At 39.2% G+C, this 16,768-nt stretch overlaps 1 protein-coding gene across 1 annotated transcript in view; it reads right to left on the reverse strand.

Moving 5' to 3' along the window:
- Positions 1-16,768, reverse strand: part of DNAI3 (dynein axonemal intermediate chain 3) — a 139,425-nt gene that overhangs the window by 40,112 nt on the left and 82,545 nt on the right. The window contains 7 exon segments of the mRNA XM_001366304.5: positions 8-136; positions 4,278-4,364; positions 9,385-9,474; positions 13,532-13,555; positions 13,557-13,657; positions 15,406-15,421; positions 15,423-15,597. Coding sequence (XP_001366341.2) covers positions 8-136; positions 4,278-4,364; positions 9,385-9,474; positions 13,532-13,555; positions 13,557-13,657; positions 15,406-15,421; positions 15,423-15,597 — 622 coding nt within the window.

Raw genomic sequence — 16,768 nt, forward strand, 5'->3', positions numbered from 1 at the left:
AACTCACCTCATAATTATCAGTCAGCCAGTGTATATCTGTGATTATTTTCTTATGTCCATGTTCTATTGATGATACAGCACAATGCCTCACAAAAGGTGTCTCCTTAGTACTGTCTGGTTCTAGTAAAAATATAGGCTAGAGGAAGATTTTGAAACATTTAAAAATAAGATATGTGATTTTAGACAATACATGAAATAATATAAAATTCTTCTTGTCTGATGTATTATTTCTGTTTCTAAGTTTTAAATTAAGGCTTGGGTCTGTGCTTCAAATCTCTTTCCTCCTTCCTTTGTTCCTAACAAATCCAAGAAAGGCTTTTTTATATTTCCTAACCCAGAGTATCTTCTAAATTGATATAATTGAAATTGAAGATCATGGGCTCCATTTTGTTTGGTAAACAAGAATTGGCTTAGGCTGGGTGTGTTTGAGTGTCCTTGAGTCCCTCATTAGGGTAGACAGACAATGTTACTCTTAACTGAGCATAACCTGATTTCTTCATCTAGATATTAGAATTCTAGGACTGAGCATGTGATTTCCCATCATAATTACAGTTTCAGGGAGGAATTGAGTACATATTGGCTCACCTCCTCATTAGCTATTCACCAGCAGAGATGTCTAAGGGAAACTGAATAATGAGCTTCCAAAATTGTACTTAATGCATTTCCCAGCTGTGTGACCCTGGGCAAGTCACTTAACCCCTATTGCCTAGCCCTTACCACTCTTTCTGCCTTGGAACCAATACATAGTATTGATTCCAAGACAGAAGGTAAGGGTTTAAAAAAAAATGAAAATTGTACTTAATTACTCAAGAGGCTGAATTTCTTTGTCTTTGTCTTTGATCACTAAGAGAGCTTACTGACCAATTAATTTATTGTTTATTGCTAGCCTGATCAATCAATTGAATTTCTTACCTGTCTCTTGGAATTTTTAATTTTAACACTACATATTTTAAATAGATGAAAAATTACTTAATTTTAAAATCATAGGAAAAATAAAAATATTTATATTGGTATGTCTGTTATTATGTGCCCCAGATTTCCCCATAGATTTTCCCTTTTCCTTTCTAGAGAGATAGCATGGCATGATTAGATAGAGAGTTGGTATTGAAGCTAGGAAAGCTTAGGTTTAAGCCCCACTTCTGACATAATTTTGCTGTGTGACTCTTGACAAATCATAACCTCTCAGTGAACTAACTAGATTTAATTTATAGGACTATACATTGTAGAAAGGGTGCAACCTGCAATGACAGGGGGAATCTCATCATTTGGAAGTTCCCTATACAAACTAAATCTCAGATCCAATCTTTGTCTTTCCCTTTCCTTCAGTTTATTCCAAGATCTCACCTCTGAAGGTTGTGTAGGAGTAAAAACAAATAAATACTCCTAGAATTAAAAAATATATAGGAATTTTAATAATAAGTTAAAAGAGAGAGAAAAGAATAAAAGGTTCTTTTAGTCAAGTGAGCAGAGCAAAAGAGCCAGAGACTCATACCTACAGCACTTTACCAAAAGCACAAGCTCCAAAAAAGAGCCCCGCAGCATGGATCTTAGCCAAATTTATCTCCCAAGCATCCTTATGTAAAATGAGGATGTAACTTACAAGGATGCTGGGAATGTAGCTCAGGTGTGGGAAATTTTCCACCTGCATATACCCCCCTGTGATTCTTTGGGAGATCAGTCTCCCCAGTGGATCATTTTAAACATAATTAACTAAGGTACATACAATTTTACAGGGAAAATACAACAGTTGTTATATTCACAAAAACCATCAATATTTTTATCCCTGTAAACTGATGGTTCTTCCCTTGAAAATTTTGTAGTAATTAAATATTAAGGATGAAATCCCATCGTCATTTTTGAAATGAACTAATGAAGATAAAAGCAAATGACCTGGGACAAGCCCAAATGCTGAGTTGAAGAATCTTTTCCATATTTTTCCACTTTTCTATACTTCCTTATACTTAATTGTAAGCAAATCATTTCATATCTTAGTTGTGTAGACTCAATAAGAATGTGCCATTTAAAAATACTTTATAGTATACACTAAACTTCCTTATGACCAAGCCCATTTGAACAGGAGTTCCTTGATGGCAAACATTGTAGTTTTACTTTCTTTTATCCTCAATCTCTTAGAATATGGTGAGAACTTAATAAATGCTTCCCTGGCCCCTTAACATACATAGTATATAGAGTTCTGGACTTATATCAAGAAAACCTTGATTTAAATCTTATTGCTGACATTAATTAGCTATGTAGTCGAAGGTACTTGAAAGCTTAAAAATCTCAGTTTCCTCTTTTGTAAAATCACACCTATAGCACTGTCAGGAAGATTTTTTGATGATGATGACTATACTAGTAATGATAATAGCTTTTACACAGGGCTTACAAAGCTTACAAAGATTTTATCTTCATAAGGTTCTATTTTTATCATATTATGTGTGTGTGTGTGTTGTGTGTGTGTGTGTGTGTGTGTGTGTATAAAACCACTTTGTAGGGGGGCAGTTGGGTGGCTCAGTGGATTGAGAGCCAGACCTAGAGACGGGAGGTCCTAGGTTCAAATCTGGCCTCAGACACTTCCCAGCTGTGTGACCCTGGGCAAGTCACTTAACCCCCATTGCCTAGCCCTTACCACTCTTCTGCCTTGGAGCCAATACACAGTATTGACTCCAAGATGGAAGGTAAGGGTTAAAAAAAAATAAAATAAAACCACTTTGTAAACGGGAAGGCACAATCATGGCATGTTTTTTACACATGAAGACTTTAGGTACATTGAGATTCCAAAGCTAGCAAATTCCAACTAGCAAAGTTGGCTGTGACTCAAAACTAGATATTCTGACTTTAAGTTCAGAGTTCATGCCAAATACTTTCCATATACTATGGGGAAAGGAATCATGGGAAGACTAAGGTTTTATCATTGGCTAAAATATAGTATTAAATCTACATGATGGTGAAGCGTGAAGAAGGCAATAATAATAAAGGCACGAATGTGGGTTCCATAAGATCTCTCCATGCACAAGGTGGCCTGCCCCATGCTCCCTTGCCCTTCTACCACCCCTGTTCTAGCTAGCTCCAGAGCATCAAAAACTGAAGAGGTGGCCCAAGGTTCTGAAGATGGTGGAGCAGAAGAATCTCTAAAAAAACATGATTGAGAACCATATACTAATCTTGTGGAAAGATTAGGAAATTCCTGGTTGGAGAATTGCCATTGGAGTAGACCCTGCCTTTCCTTAAAGTACAGAGATCAACCTGTCTGAGATCAATTTGGTTAAGGTAAATCCAAGAGTTTTGTCACCTGGGACTTTGGGTTTACTTGGAAGCCATACCCAGGCTTTGGGGTAAGGACTCAGTACATCTGTGAGTCCTGCATCCTCAGCCCTTTAAAGAATCTGTAGTATATAGGTAATCAGATAGTTTGGGGGAGGGGGTCTGGATAAGATCAGGGAGTGAATAAGAAGGGCTTGAGAAGACCAGAAGGGCATCCCCATGAGGGGAGCATAGAAGTTGGGTGGAGTCTAGCTCTTCTAGTATTTGGACCTTATCTATCATTTCCCCTCCTCTATCCCTTATCCCTTATCCTTAAAATATCTCTTACTCTATATTTGCCTGGCTCTGAGAGTAGACTGGGAGAGTAAAGGACCACTTCCTTGATACGCGTTTTGGTCTCTGGACTTCACTATCTTGGGGAGGGAATGGTACAACATGGTAGAAGGCAATCCCTGAGGGGCCACTGCTATCCATACTAATGGGATCAGCTCCCTAGGCTAGGACCAAGTTTCCCTCCCCATTCTTAAGCTGTTAGAATTCAAGTCTAGCTGTACATGTTTCCTTTACATGTGTGAGCCCATATATGATTGGAATCTAGTGTTTATAGAAGAGGGTGGCATTTTATTGCTACTTTTCTTACTATTCATTTCATTAAACACTATTGCTTTCCACTGATTATTTCCTCAGGCTCTCTAATAAAAATTAACATTGGTGGGAGCTTGCAAGGTATGGTTTGGAAGGGCTATTAAGTACAGGTTACCGCGTACAGATTTTCAAAGTCCCCACATACAAGAGGGGAGGGTCCCAAGGGCTACAGATACAAATTCCTTATCAAATACCAAAGGAAAATATTTGGGATCAGCTAGTAGCTGAGAAACCCTGAAAAAATATTAGTATTTCTATATAATGAGAATTTGTGAACCTTAACAACAAGCAATACATTTCTTGAAAAAATATTGAATGGGGGGAAAAAATGAAAATACTGAAACAAGTAAGCCCAGGAAATAACTGACCTTAAGTGTGGCTTTCTTACTGGTACCGCCAGTGCCTTTAACATTTGCTATGCGCTCAGAGTGTGAAGTGATGTCCCATAAGACCACCTAGGGAAGAAACGAATGTTGGGAAGAAAACCATGTTCAATGACCATGTTCACCTGGGAGATATCTCACTTCACAATGAAGAGGATGTGGGCTTTTGTCCTCACCACCACAGGCTGCGATTCCTGAGTGATTTGGTTAAGTGGCTTCCAGGAGATCCATCCCTAGGCAGACAGACTGCTGGAGTCAAAGCTCATGGTTTGTGAGGAAGATTCTGGGTCAGGGCATGGGGCATATTACTGAGCCAACATTGATAAAGTCTTTTGAGCTTGCTGGAATCTCTCAGTGTCTGTACTTCACCAACAGAGGCTTCAAGAGCCCGGAGTCTGTTCCATGCAGTGATGATACATAAGATCAAGTCTTCATAAGCAAACTTCAGCATTAAAGAGGAACATATTATGTGGTCTGATACGGCTTAATAGCACTTGAGTTCTAATATAATGTAGTGTACGGGGATCTAAAATGACCAAGTGGTCAAGAAGGGCTGAGTTCAAGTTCTACCTGGGGTGCATACCAACTTGTGACTGGGCAAGTTACTCAGCCTCTTATCAATGACAAAGCCAGCAATATGCATTGGTAGAGATTTTCTCACTGGAAATTCCTACATTGAGGAAAAAAAGAAGGAAAGAAAGAGAGGAGGAGGGAGAGAGGGGGGGAGGAAGGAAGGAGGAAGGAGGAAGGAAGGAGAGGAAGGAAGGAAGGAAGGAAGGAAGGAAGGAAGGAAGGAAGGGAAGAAGGAAGGAAGGAAGGAAAGAAGGAAGGAAGGAAGAGAGGGAAGAAGGGAGGAGGGAGAGAGAAAGGGAGCAATATGAAGGAAGAAGGGAGGGAGATAAAGAGAGAGAGAGAGAGAGAGAGAGAGAGAGAGAGAGAGAGAGAGAGAGAGAGAAGGAACCTCCAAACTAAAAGATTCAAACATTGTATCTTGAGTATAAATCAATAAACCAATTTTTAAAGTTTGATGCCATGTGAAACACCAGAATATTCTTGCACATAAACAAATTTTAAATATTTTGTTTTGACATAGTCTTAGTCATTAATAAATATAAAAATTTGACATTATTTTCAGATCCCTGAATTCATTTGTTCTTCAAATAATTACTTAGTGACTGCTATGTTTGAGGCATTGTACTGTTCAGATGTTTTGATAGCAACAGTACAGGAAGATAATTTTGTGGGTTCTTGGTTATCTTTAAGTGAGTTTTTCAGTCTTTGGAGATGTTCTATGGTAATAATTGTCATTGCTTTTGTGTGAAGGAATAGACCTCCATCCTGCAGCATCCCAGCAGTGTTCCAGAGTAACATCATCTCTAACGGCCTGGCACCCCCTGGCGTCAGTGTGCAATGTCTCCAGGAGGAAGGAGGGTGGGGGAAGGGGCATGGAGTTAGTGGTAGTTTAAAATGTGAAACACAACCTGGACTGAGTTTGGCAAGAGGAAGACCACACTGGGCTGAAATCTGGGGACCAGATCTTACCTTAAAATTAGTAAGGCTGAAATCTCTCTCTTTCTCTCCCTCCCTCCCTCCCTCCTTCCCTCCTTCCCTCCCTCCCTCCCTCTCTCTCTCTGTCTCTCTGTGTCTGTGTCTGTCTCTGTCTCTCTCTCTCTCTCCCTCCTTCCCTTCCTCCCTCCCCTCCCTCCTTCCCTCTCTTCCTCCCCTCCCTTCCCTCCTCTCTCTCTCTCTCCCTCCCTCCCTCCCTTCCTCCCTCTCTCTCTCTGTCTCTCTGTGTCTGTGTCTATCTCTGTCTCTCTGTCTCTCTGTCTCTCTCTCTCTCTTCTTTCCCTCCCTCCCTCCCTCTCTCCTTCCCTCCCTCCCTCCCTCCCTCTCTCTCTCTCTCTCTCTCTCTCTCTCTCTCTCTCTCTCTCTCTCTCTCTCTCTCTCTCTCTCCCTCCCTCCCTCCCTCCCTCTCTCCTTCCCCTCCCTCCCTCCCTCCCTCCCTCCCTCTCTCTCTCTCTCTCTCTCTCTCCTCTCTCTCTCTCTCTCTCTCTCTCTCTCTGTCTCTCTCTCCCTCTCCCCCCCCCCCAATGTTTATAACTGGCCAGTTGTTAACACTTTTAATTTAAGAGGAAAGTATCCTTTTTATCAGCACAATTCATGGTAAAAATAATTTATCATTGGAAGGAATGGCCAATTTAAGGATTTTTCTTTTGTTATTATCTTGTAAGGACATTTGTATACATCCATACACTAAGACACCCTCCTGAAAGAGGGCTTTTCAGGACTTTTTGCTGGGCCCAGAATGGAAGAGTCAGACAGAAATATTCTGTATTGTCTTTGGGAAATTTCCGAGTTCATTTACTTCTTGAAACAAAGGCAAATCTTTTTCAACACCAATATTCCTCAAGTCATGTTGAATGGCTACAGGTCATGGAATCTATCAGCCTCTCAGGATTTAAAGTTGAGAGGAGCAATGGAGAGGAACATGATTAGTGGGAGCAGACTGAAACATGTCATAAACAAGGTGTTATTCAGGAGAGGTAATATAATAGAATTTCATCACAGAAACAAACCTGAAAAGGAAAATGGGTTTGTTGTTTGGTAAGAACAAGGAATAACTGATGGATTAACTGTATAGCCCATTAGTATCTTCCTGATGTCAAAAGAATTCAAGAAAGGTCCCAACATATTAGGTGAACCTGCTACAGGAGGACTTATTGGCATATGAACAAGAGTTGTATAGAACAGAAAGGTTTTGATGTATTAAGTCAGGGGTCCCCAAACTTTTTACACGGGGGACCAGTTCACTGTTCCTCAGACCATTGAAGGGCTGGACTATAAAACTTTAACCCTAACCCTAACCCTAACCCTAACCTTAATCCTAACCAGGCAACAGTATACACAATGTGGAATTTCCTCCCCCAGATCGCTGTTCGCCATGCTGACATCTTCCATTGTGCAGCCACATAATCCTTTTCATGGCGCCTTGTTCTAAGGCACCATGCAAAGGATTATGTCAATGGAAGTAGTACTGTATGTGAGCAATGCCGTACTTTGTGGTACCACCACATACAGTGCTCCTCTCACTGACCACCAATGAAAGAGGTGCCCCTTCTGGAAGTGTAGTAGGGGCCAGATACATGGCCTTGGGGGCGCTGCATGTAGCCTGCAGACCATAGTTTTGGGGACCCCTGGATTAAGTTCAGTATTAAGTTCAGTAAAGGGTAGATCACACAGTGATGTGATCACAGATCCATTGGAATATCAGAGTAGAATAAGTATAATGCTCCTCAATTTTTAGAGAGAATATTCTACACTCACTTGGGATTCTCAGATCTTACTTCATTCTCAGACCTAAAACCATTTATATTATGTGATTTCTGATGACCCAAAAGAAATTTCAGAATTTTGCAATGGACTCCAATAGAAGTGGGGTGGGGAGGTGTAGCTGTCATCTTATTTCTCTCCTCTCACTTTTTCAATCTAAATTCTTTTTTAAAATGTTCTATCTTTTGCCTTCATTCCTTAACTCTTACTCTTTTAGAAACATTTTGCAATCTGCCTTCTGGCTTCACTCCATTGAAACTGATTTCTCTAAAGTTACTAACAATATCTTAATTGCCAGATCTAATATTTTTGGGTTTTTTTAAGTCAGTATTCATACTTTTTGATCTCTTGACAGCCAGTAACACTGAACCACCTTCTCCCTGGATAATTCTCTCTTCTCTGGTTTTCATGACATGACTAGGTTTTCTGCCTACATATCTAACCATTCACCCATTTGTTCTCAATTTTGTTAGCTGGTTCATCTCTAATGGTGGGCATGCTTCAAGACTCTAGTCTATGCCCTCTTCTCTATCAATACTCTCTCACTTGGAGACCTTACCAGCTTCTATGGCCTCAATTATTATCTTTATAATTAGGTAACTCCTAAATCTATGCACCCCTACCCTAATCTCCCTCCTGAGATCTACTCCCTCTCCTCAATTGCACATTGGACATTTTGAATCAGATGTTCTATGGATATCTGAAACCCAATAAAACAGAAATCCTTATTTTCCCTCCCCTATTCCCAAATCTATCTCTTTCCAAAATGTTAAAGATATATGTCTCCTTCCAGTCACCCTTGGGTGGCATTCCTAACTCTTCACTCTCACTAAGTTCACATATCCAATCAATTGCCCAATCTTGTTTCTATTTCCACATTATCTCTAGCATATTTCTCATCCCCCATTCCTACAACCACAACCCTAATTCAGGTCCCTATCACTTTTTTACCTGGATTATTGAAATACCCTTTTTATTGGTCTTGCTGGTCTCAAATTTCTCCTCTCCAATCCATTCCTATACGAAGTTACCAAAGCAATTTTCTACAGCTCAGATCTAACCATATCACCCTCTTCTAATATTCATCTTTATGTCCCTGGACCTAGCACAGTGCTTAGAACTTAGTAAGTGCTTAATAAATGCTTGATCTGACCACATATGTGGTCAATTGGTCTTTGCAATGTTAAAATTTTATTTCAGCAGATAAAATACATTTTATGGATTAGAGAATCCAATTTAAGTTGTACATGTATTCAAAGGAATTGAGGAAAAATGTTAACACTGTCATCTCACAAGAACTATATAAGAATAACTTGGGATTGCAATTTAACTTCTTAACTTAAACTAAACAACTTAAAATTTAGTAATTTTGCCTTTTGTTGGCATAGTATTTGTGCCTACTTATTAGCTATGAGATACTGGATAAGTAACTGAACCTTTTAGTTCCTCAGTTTCCCCCCATGTCACATCAGGGAAGTTGTATTCAAAGACTTCTAAGATCACTTCTAGGTCTAATTTATCATCTTACATTTTATATAGATTTGCCTCTTATAAGATCCAACACTACTATGTGTTTCAATAATGAATAAAACAAATCTATCACTGATGAGTGTATCCTGTTTTGGTATTTAGTACTACATTAATTTTTAGTAAAACTACTTTTGTTTTATTATAAAAAAAGAATTCAGGAGATTCTTATTAAAACTCACTAGGAAATATTGCCTAAAGATAACATTGAGTTAGGAAAAAAAATAGTACCTACCTGTCCATTTATGCAGCCTCCAGCAATTATGTTAGGGTTACTGGGACAGAATCGGAAGCAGAAGATGTCATCTGGGCTTTCCAGCATCAGCTAAAATAGAACCAATCCCAAAGCCACAGAAACCAGTGAGAAAAATGCTACAAACAGCTTCGACCATAAGTCAACTATAGGAAAAGCATGAAATGTTTTCTTCATACAGTGGAAGAGTTTCCTCTCCAAGTTCATGAGAGCTGCTTATACTGCTGCCCCTTATTCATGGATGGGGATGTGGTGCAAAAGCAGCTGTTGCCTGATGTTTAAAAAGAGTTTTGAACCTCAGGATTTCAGAGGTCTAAATACCAAGAGAGAAAACAAGAGTAGGCTGGGAATAACCAATTAGAAAAGGGAGAAAGACCAGTGGCTCTTGTACACAAGTTTAGGGTGATTCAAAAGAAAGAGCCCATAAAAAGGAATATTTTGTGAATTTGCTTTTAAAATATATTAATAACTATATTTCAATAATTAATTATATTACACTAAATTCTAAGTAATTAATTTGTTTTCTAATTCTATGCATTTAAAAATATTCTATGAAGGAGTCCATTTAAAAGTATTCTATGAAGGAGTCCATAGGTTTTGCCAAATTGTCACATAAGACATTAAGACATCATGCCTTATCAAAGGAATAATGAACTGGAGGAATCCCATGTGAACTGGAACAACCTCCAGGAATTGATGCAGAGTGAGAGGATAAGAACCAGGAGAACATTGTACACATGGACTGATACACTGTGGTACAATTGAATGTAATGGACTTCTCTACTAGCAGCAATGCAACGATCCAGGGCAATTCTGAGGGACTTATGAGAAAGAAGCTATCCATCTCCAGAGAAAGAACTGTGGGAGTAGAAATGCAGAAGAAAAACATTTCCTTGATCACATGGTTCTATGGGGATATGATTGGGGATGGAGACTCTAAATGAGCACTCTATTGAAAATATCAATAATATGGAAATAGGTTTTGAACAATGATTCATGTAAAACCCAGTGGAATTGTGCGTTGGCTATGGAAGGGAGGTGGGGGGTAAGGGAGGGAAAGAACAAGAATCTTGTAACCATGGAAAAATATTCTAAATTAATTAAATAAAAGTTTCCAAAACTAAAAAAAAAAAAGACTTCATGCCTTAAAAGAAGCCAAGTATATCGTCCTTTCTCTCCTCTGATGTTGTTATCACTCCAGTACAGGTCTTTATCACCTCTTAATTGTAACTGTTACAAAAAATCCAGTCCATGCTCCACTTGGCTTTCAAATTAACCTTACTAAAGAATGTATCTGACTATGTCATTCATCCAGCCCTCCCTCATTCAATAAATATCTGTAGCTCCCAATCCCCACCAGGATCAAACCTTCACAACCTGCCCTCCCTCATTCAATAAATATCTGTAGCTCCCAATCCCCACCAGGATCAAACCTTCACAACCTGGTCTCCTATCTCTCTAGTTTTATTATAGCTTATTTCCTACCCCACCATGTGCTTGGTGATCCAGTGACTTGACTTCCTTGCTATTTCTCTCCTAAAACCCTTTATCTCCAAATATTTTCACTGGCTGTCCCCCAAGTCTGGACTGCTCTCACTCCTTGTCTTTGTCTCCATTCCAAGTCCCATTCCTTCAAGCTCAGCTAAAATGCCGCCTTCTGCCAGAAAGAAGCCTTTCCTGATTCCCCTTCATAGCTAGTACCTTAATTCTATGGTCTTAATCACCTCCCATTTATCCTGCATATATCATGCTTGTTCATAGCCATTTTCAAGTTGCCTCCCTATTAGACTGTGAGCATCTTGAAGACAGACTGTCTTTTGGGTTTCTTTGCATCTACAGTGTTTAGCACAGTGCCTGCCACTGTAGCAACTTAGAAGATGCTTGACTGACTGATGTAGGTTTGCCTTGGAATCAGTAGAGCCCCAGAAGGCTCTTTGCCATTAAAGACTGTAATTCTCAAATATATTGTAAATGCTCAAACTGAAATTAAGATGAGTTCATCTGGTAATTATTTTATTCTGGTGATTCTCAACAACCTCTGCCCCGTTCTTTTAAAATTAAACATTAGTATAAAAAGATCTCATAGTTTTGATTAGAAAAACAGTGAGAGAGAGTAGATAATTAGTATTATCGCCTTAAGAAGTGATCTGCCTTCTTTAGTCACCCTTCTAAACAATGGAAAATGTTTCCTCTCACATCTTTCCTAAAGCATGGAAATGCAAGATTTTTTTTTCTTTTTTAGTGTAGTTTTACTTTGGTAAAGGGGTAGAGAATGTGGCATGGGAGAAAGGAGGTTTATAGAATAAAAAAAGTTTATGAACAAAGAAATCCTGCTGAGGACTTGCCATCAAAAAAGGGGAAGACCTTGGCAGGAAGTTTCTGATAAGCAGTAAGTGAGGATATGCTTTCACACAGTGGACAGTTTTTCAAAGTATTATATTGCCTGGAACTGAGGATCAGACAGTTTAGAAAAAATGGCATTTTTGTAACCATTCTTCCCTACATCCATACACACTCTCCCTACACACATATTATCTCTCTCTTTCTCTCTATCTCTCTCAATCTCTGTCTCTTTCATTCTCTCCCTCATTCTCTCTGTCTCTGTCTCCCTTTGTCTCTGTCTCCTTCTGGCTCTCTCTGTCTCTGTCTCTCTCCTCCTCTGTCTCTGTCTGTCTCTGTCTGTCTCTCTGTCTCTGTCTCTGTCTGTCTCTCTGTCTCTCTGTCTCTGTCTCCCTCCCTCCCTTCCTTTCTCTCTGTCTCTCTCTCTGTCTCTCTCTGTCTCTCTCTCTGTCTCTCTCTGTCTCTCTCTGTCTCTCTCTGTCTCTCTGTCTCTCTGTCTCTCTGTCTCTCTGTCTCTCTGTCTCTGTCTCTGTGTCTGTCTCTGTCTCTGTCTCTGTCTGTCTCTGTCTCTGTCTCTGTCTCTGGTCTCTGTCTCTCTCTCTCTCCTCTCTCTCTCTCTCTCTCTCTCTCTCTTCTCTCTCTCTCTCTCTCTCTCTCTCTCCCCTTCCCCTACTGAGCATCCTTTTAAGCTAAAGGAAGTTGAGAGAAGCCAGGGAGCCCAAGGACCACCATGACAGTGTCAGACAATGCTTCTTGCACTAGGCCTTGCAATCATATTCTTTAGAGGACATTGATGAGTCTAAAATTTAGTGGCTTACCATAGCTAAAACCTTGTCCTAAAAGAGCCTATGGTTAATGACCACCACTGTTTACTGGGAATTCCTAGATGTTCCTTTCCAGAGTTGTTTGCCTGCCTAAGTCTCACTTTTCCCTCCAATTAAAAGCTGTGAGGATGTTTTGTTTTGTTTTGTTTTTAGCCACCTATTTGTGGGGCAGTCAGGTGGCTCAGTGAATAGAAAGCCACACCTAGAGACAGAAGGTCTTGGGTTCAAATGTGACCTCAGACACTTCCTAACTATGTGACCCTGAGCAAGTTACTTAATGATAACCCTTACTGCTCTTCTCTCTTTTTTGGAACCGATATCTAGTATCCATTTTAAGACAAAAGATAAAGGCTTAAAAAAACAAAAATCAACAACCTATTTGCTGCTGCCATCTTCTACTCAACCAAGGCATTCAGAAGCAACCAGGGCTCTTAATTTTGATCGCTGGTTCACATGAAGTAATTATAGCAAAACCTCCCTGATCCAGATGAATGGAAGAGAAGGCTAGCCTGAATTAAATGAAATATCTAAATTACAGCATATTTTAAAAAATTTCAGGTTTATTCATTTTAATTACATTCAATAGCTGAACCTACCTACTAATAAAGTATTTCCAAGTAGAGGGGCTTATTGGACCTTCTTGAATGAATAGGGTAAAAACCTACATGAAATTAGCATCTTTTTGCACATAATTATTATGCTGAAATTCTTAAATAGAGATTATGCTGGAGTAGGTTAAACATTCTCATAGTCTTTGCTCACTGTTCATTTGTTTCCTTCCTAGGTAGGGCAAAAGGAAATTAGGCTAAGTCTGAATGATGGCAGATTTGCAATTAGTGGAAATTAGATATTGAACTCATTGACCCAAACAATTATGAAGAGCTTTGATAGGGAAAATGACCACATTTCTGTGGCGCAGCAGGATATGAATATTTTAGACTCTGTTTATCATTCTTTTTAACTACCTGAGGATGTATAGGATCAGAGAAAACTCCAAAAAAGAATCAATGACTGTTGCAGAAGTAATCTGCCAGCATAGTGAACTCTTTCTTCGTAACTGAGTCGTTCCGCTACTGACACAGCTATTAGTCCTGATTTCAGAAGAAGAAGAAAAAAAGGGACAAAACAAGAAATCGAAAGCTGTAGTTAATAGCTTTATAGCAAGAACAGTGTTCAATCTTTTCCTTTTCTGTGTTTTCTCTACTGTGTTTTGATGGCAATTTGAATAAAAATACTCTGCAGGAATCCCAGAGGGCTTTCTAATACAGACATAATCAATAGAAATAAAGCCAGGATGCATAGATGGTTTGAATAGTCTGACAGGCATTTGGGGTTAATTGGAAGTGCTAGCTCCTTCTGGAATCATATTGCCAACAGGTAATTTTGTATTAAAAAATGCGGCTTGCTTTTTCCCATAAGAAGAGGGGGAGCTCCCTCAAGGGGGAGTCTATCTTCCAGGGAGGGCCCTTGCAGCAGTATCCTTCAAAGAGCATGTTTCAAAGATCTCTGGAAAGTTCTGGCAACAACTGAGATTTTCAAATGGACGAGGACCCATCCACATTCCTCTGGCCCGTCTGTTGTACCTAAGTCACTTTTCCCATTACAGAACTGGCTTTCCCTGACTTGTGTTCACAGTCCGTCTTTCTGTTGAACCCTTGTTTCAGAGCCCAGGAGATTACCATGAACTGGCAAGAGCCAAGTGTGACCAAGGTCTTCCCACAAAATCTTACTGAAAAATACATTTTACAGTCTTAAATCACTCGAAGACTTGTGATGCAAAGACAGGCAATATGATGCTTTAAAATAGCATTTATTATAGCATACTCAACCCCCCCCCCCCTTTCTCGTTTCTTACTTTTGGGGTAGGTAGAGAATATTTGGAAATGATCGTCAATTCTATTCAACCTACCTGCCAACTTCTCAAGTTTGTCATCATCATTGCTTCTTTGGGAGAACTAGCGAGTTATCAGTTAGCCACACATTTATTTGGATTGCTTAAAGATTTGTATCGTAGGGTTTCCTCACCCAAACTGTTATGATTCTAGACAGGGTGAAGCCCGTAGCCACTAGGGGAGGTTCTCTATAAATTCCAGCTATGTCTAACTGAACATCATCGGTAGAGATTGGGCATTTCCAGTTTAACCCTCAGATTCTGCTCGAAAGGCACAGAGACTGTTACCACTGGGGTTTAAGCATCATTGACCCTACTCCCTTCAGCTCCCAAATCCAATAAAGGGGAAGCAATCTTGGGTGAACTTTTCATTCACAGAAGTGTATTTCCAGTGTAGGTAAATATGTAGGTGATGATGAAGATGAAAAAGAGAAGAGAAGGCTAAATGTTAGGCTGTGAAAACGAATAGTGTATGGCCTTTTATGGATTCAGATAAAGCAAATTTCTGACCCTCAGGGAAATAATAGGCATTTTATATAGTAGTTTTAAAACTATGTATATTGTCATTCTTAAATTAGAAGGAAAGTTTCCAATCTTCCTTCTTGATTCTATTCTGCAGGTTGCCAGAGTTCATTAAATATTTTTTCCTAATTTTGGAATAAACTATTTAACATTTAAATTTTAAAAGCAATTAAGGGACAACTGGGTAGTTCAGTGGATTGAGAGCCAGGCCTAGAGAAGGGAGGGTCCTAGGTTCAAATCCGGCCTCAGACACTTCTCAGCTGTGTGACCCTGGGCAAGCCCTTACCACTCTTCTGCCTTGGAACCAATACACAGTATGATTCCAAGGCAAAAGGTAAATGTTTGAAAATAAAATAAAATAAAAGCAATTAAATAATACATTTCAGTGGCTGAACTAAAAAGATTTAGCATCGTATCAATCATTACCATTAATCGTGGGATGCCCAACAAATGCAAGTAATAGTTTTGTCCTTTATATTGTGAAGGTCTGTAAAGGACTGGTATTCTTTAAGGTGGGAATCTGTCTTGTCACCAAAAGTGGTTTCTTCCTCAGCCAGTGCTTTCCAGTCATCAATAAATGCATTCATAATTTCATTTTGTTGCAGGGCCATTTCAACACTATTGGGAGAAGGAATTTTTTTTAAACAACTTCAGATTATAGCATTTAATGATACCATCAGTAATATTCCAATAGCTATTCTTCTTTCTTTTTGTGTAAAAATGCTGATTATTGCTTGTCTATCTGATTACCTACAGCTTGCTCCTTAACCTTAGAAAATGGCCTTCAAAAAAGGAGACTTGCATGAAAGGGCAATCTTCCCAGCTATACCATCAACTTGATTTGAACTAATAATGGGAAGCACAGGTAGCAAGAAAACCAGCTGGACCCTGGGGATAGTGCTCCCTTGTTCATCTATACTTGGACTCCTGGGCTCTAGAGTCTGCATTGCGGTTCTGATATTTAAGTTGAAAGTTTTTGATTGTTTTACTTTACTGATAAGAATTGTTAAACAGAGTATCTATACATGTATTTGAATAAAGCCAGGAATCTCTTAAATACAGCTTACATTTAAAATATATATATGCATATATGTGTGTTTATATATATATATATATATATATATATATAAATTCACATCATTTCAAAGTTGTTTTGCATATCCATGTCTATTTCTCAACTTCCTTATGACTAAAAAGAAAAAGCAATGACGACCTTCTGGTCTTCTTTTTCTTTCTCTTTTCTTTCTTTCTTTTCTTTCTTTCTCTCTCTCTCTTTCCCTCTTTTTCTTTTTCTTTCTCTTTTTGATTTATTTCTTCCTCTTTCTTTATTTCTTCCTTCCTTCCTTTTCTCTTTCTCTTCTCTCTTTCTTTTTTCTTCTCTCTTTCTTCTCTCTCTCTCTTCCTTCCTTCCTTCCTTCCTTCCTTCCTTCCCTTCCTTCCTTCCTTCCTTCCCTTCCTTCCTTCCTTCCTTCCTTCCTTCCTTCCTTCCTTCCTTCCTTCCTTCCTTCCTTCCTTCCTTTCTTCCTTCCCTTCCTTCCTTCCCTCCTTCCTTCCTTCCTTTCTTTCTCTCTTTCTTTCTCTTCCTTCCTTCCTTCCTCCCTCCCTCCTTCCCTCCCTCCCTTCCTTCCTTCCTTTCTTTCCTTCCTTCCACCCTCCCTCTCTCCCTTTTTCTTTCTTTCTTTCTTTCTTTCTTTCTTTCTTTCTTTCTTTCTTTCTTTCTTTCCTTTCTTTCTTTTCTTTCTTTCTTCTTCTTTCTTTCTTATGTCTCCTTCCTTCCTTCTTCTTTCTT

Source organism: Monodelphis domestica, chromosome 2, assembly GCF_027887165.1.
Source record: "Monodelphis domestica isolate mMonDom1 chromosome 2, mMonDom1.pri, whole genome shotgun sequence".
NCBI classification, from domain to species: Eukaryota; Metazoa; Chordata; class Mammalia; order Didelphimorphia; family Didelphidae; genus Monodelphis; species Monodelphis domestica.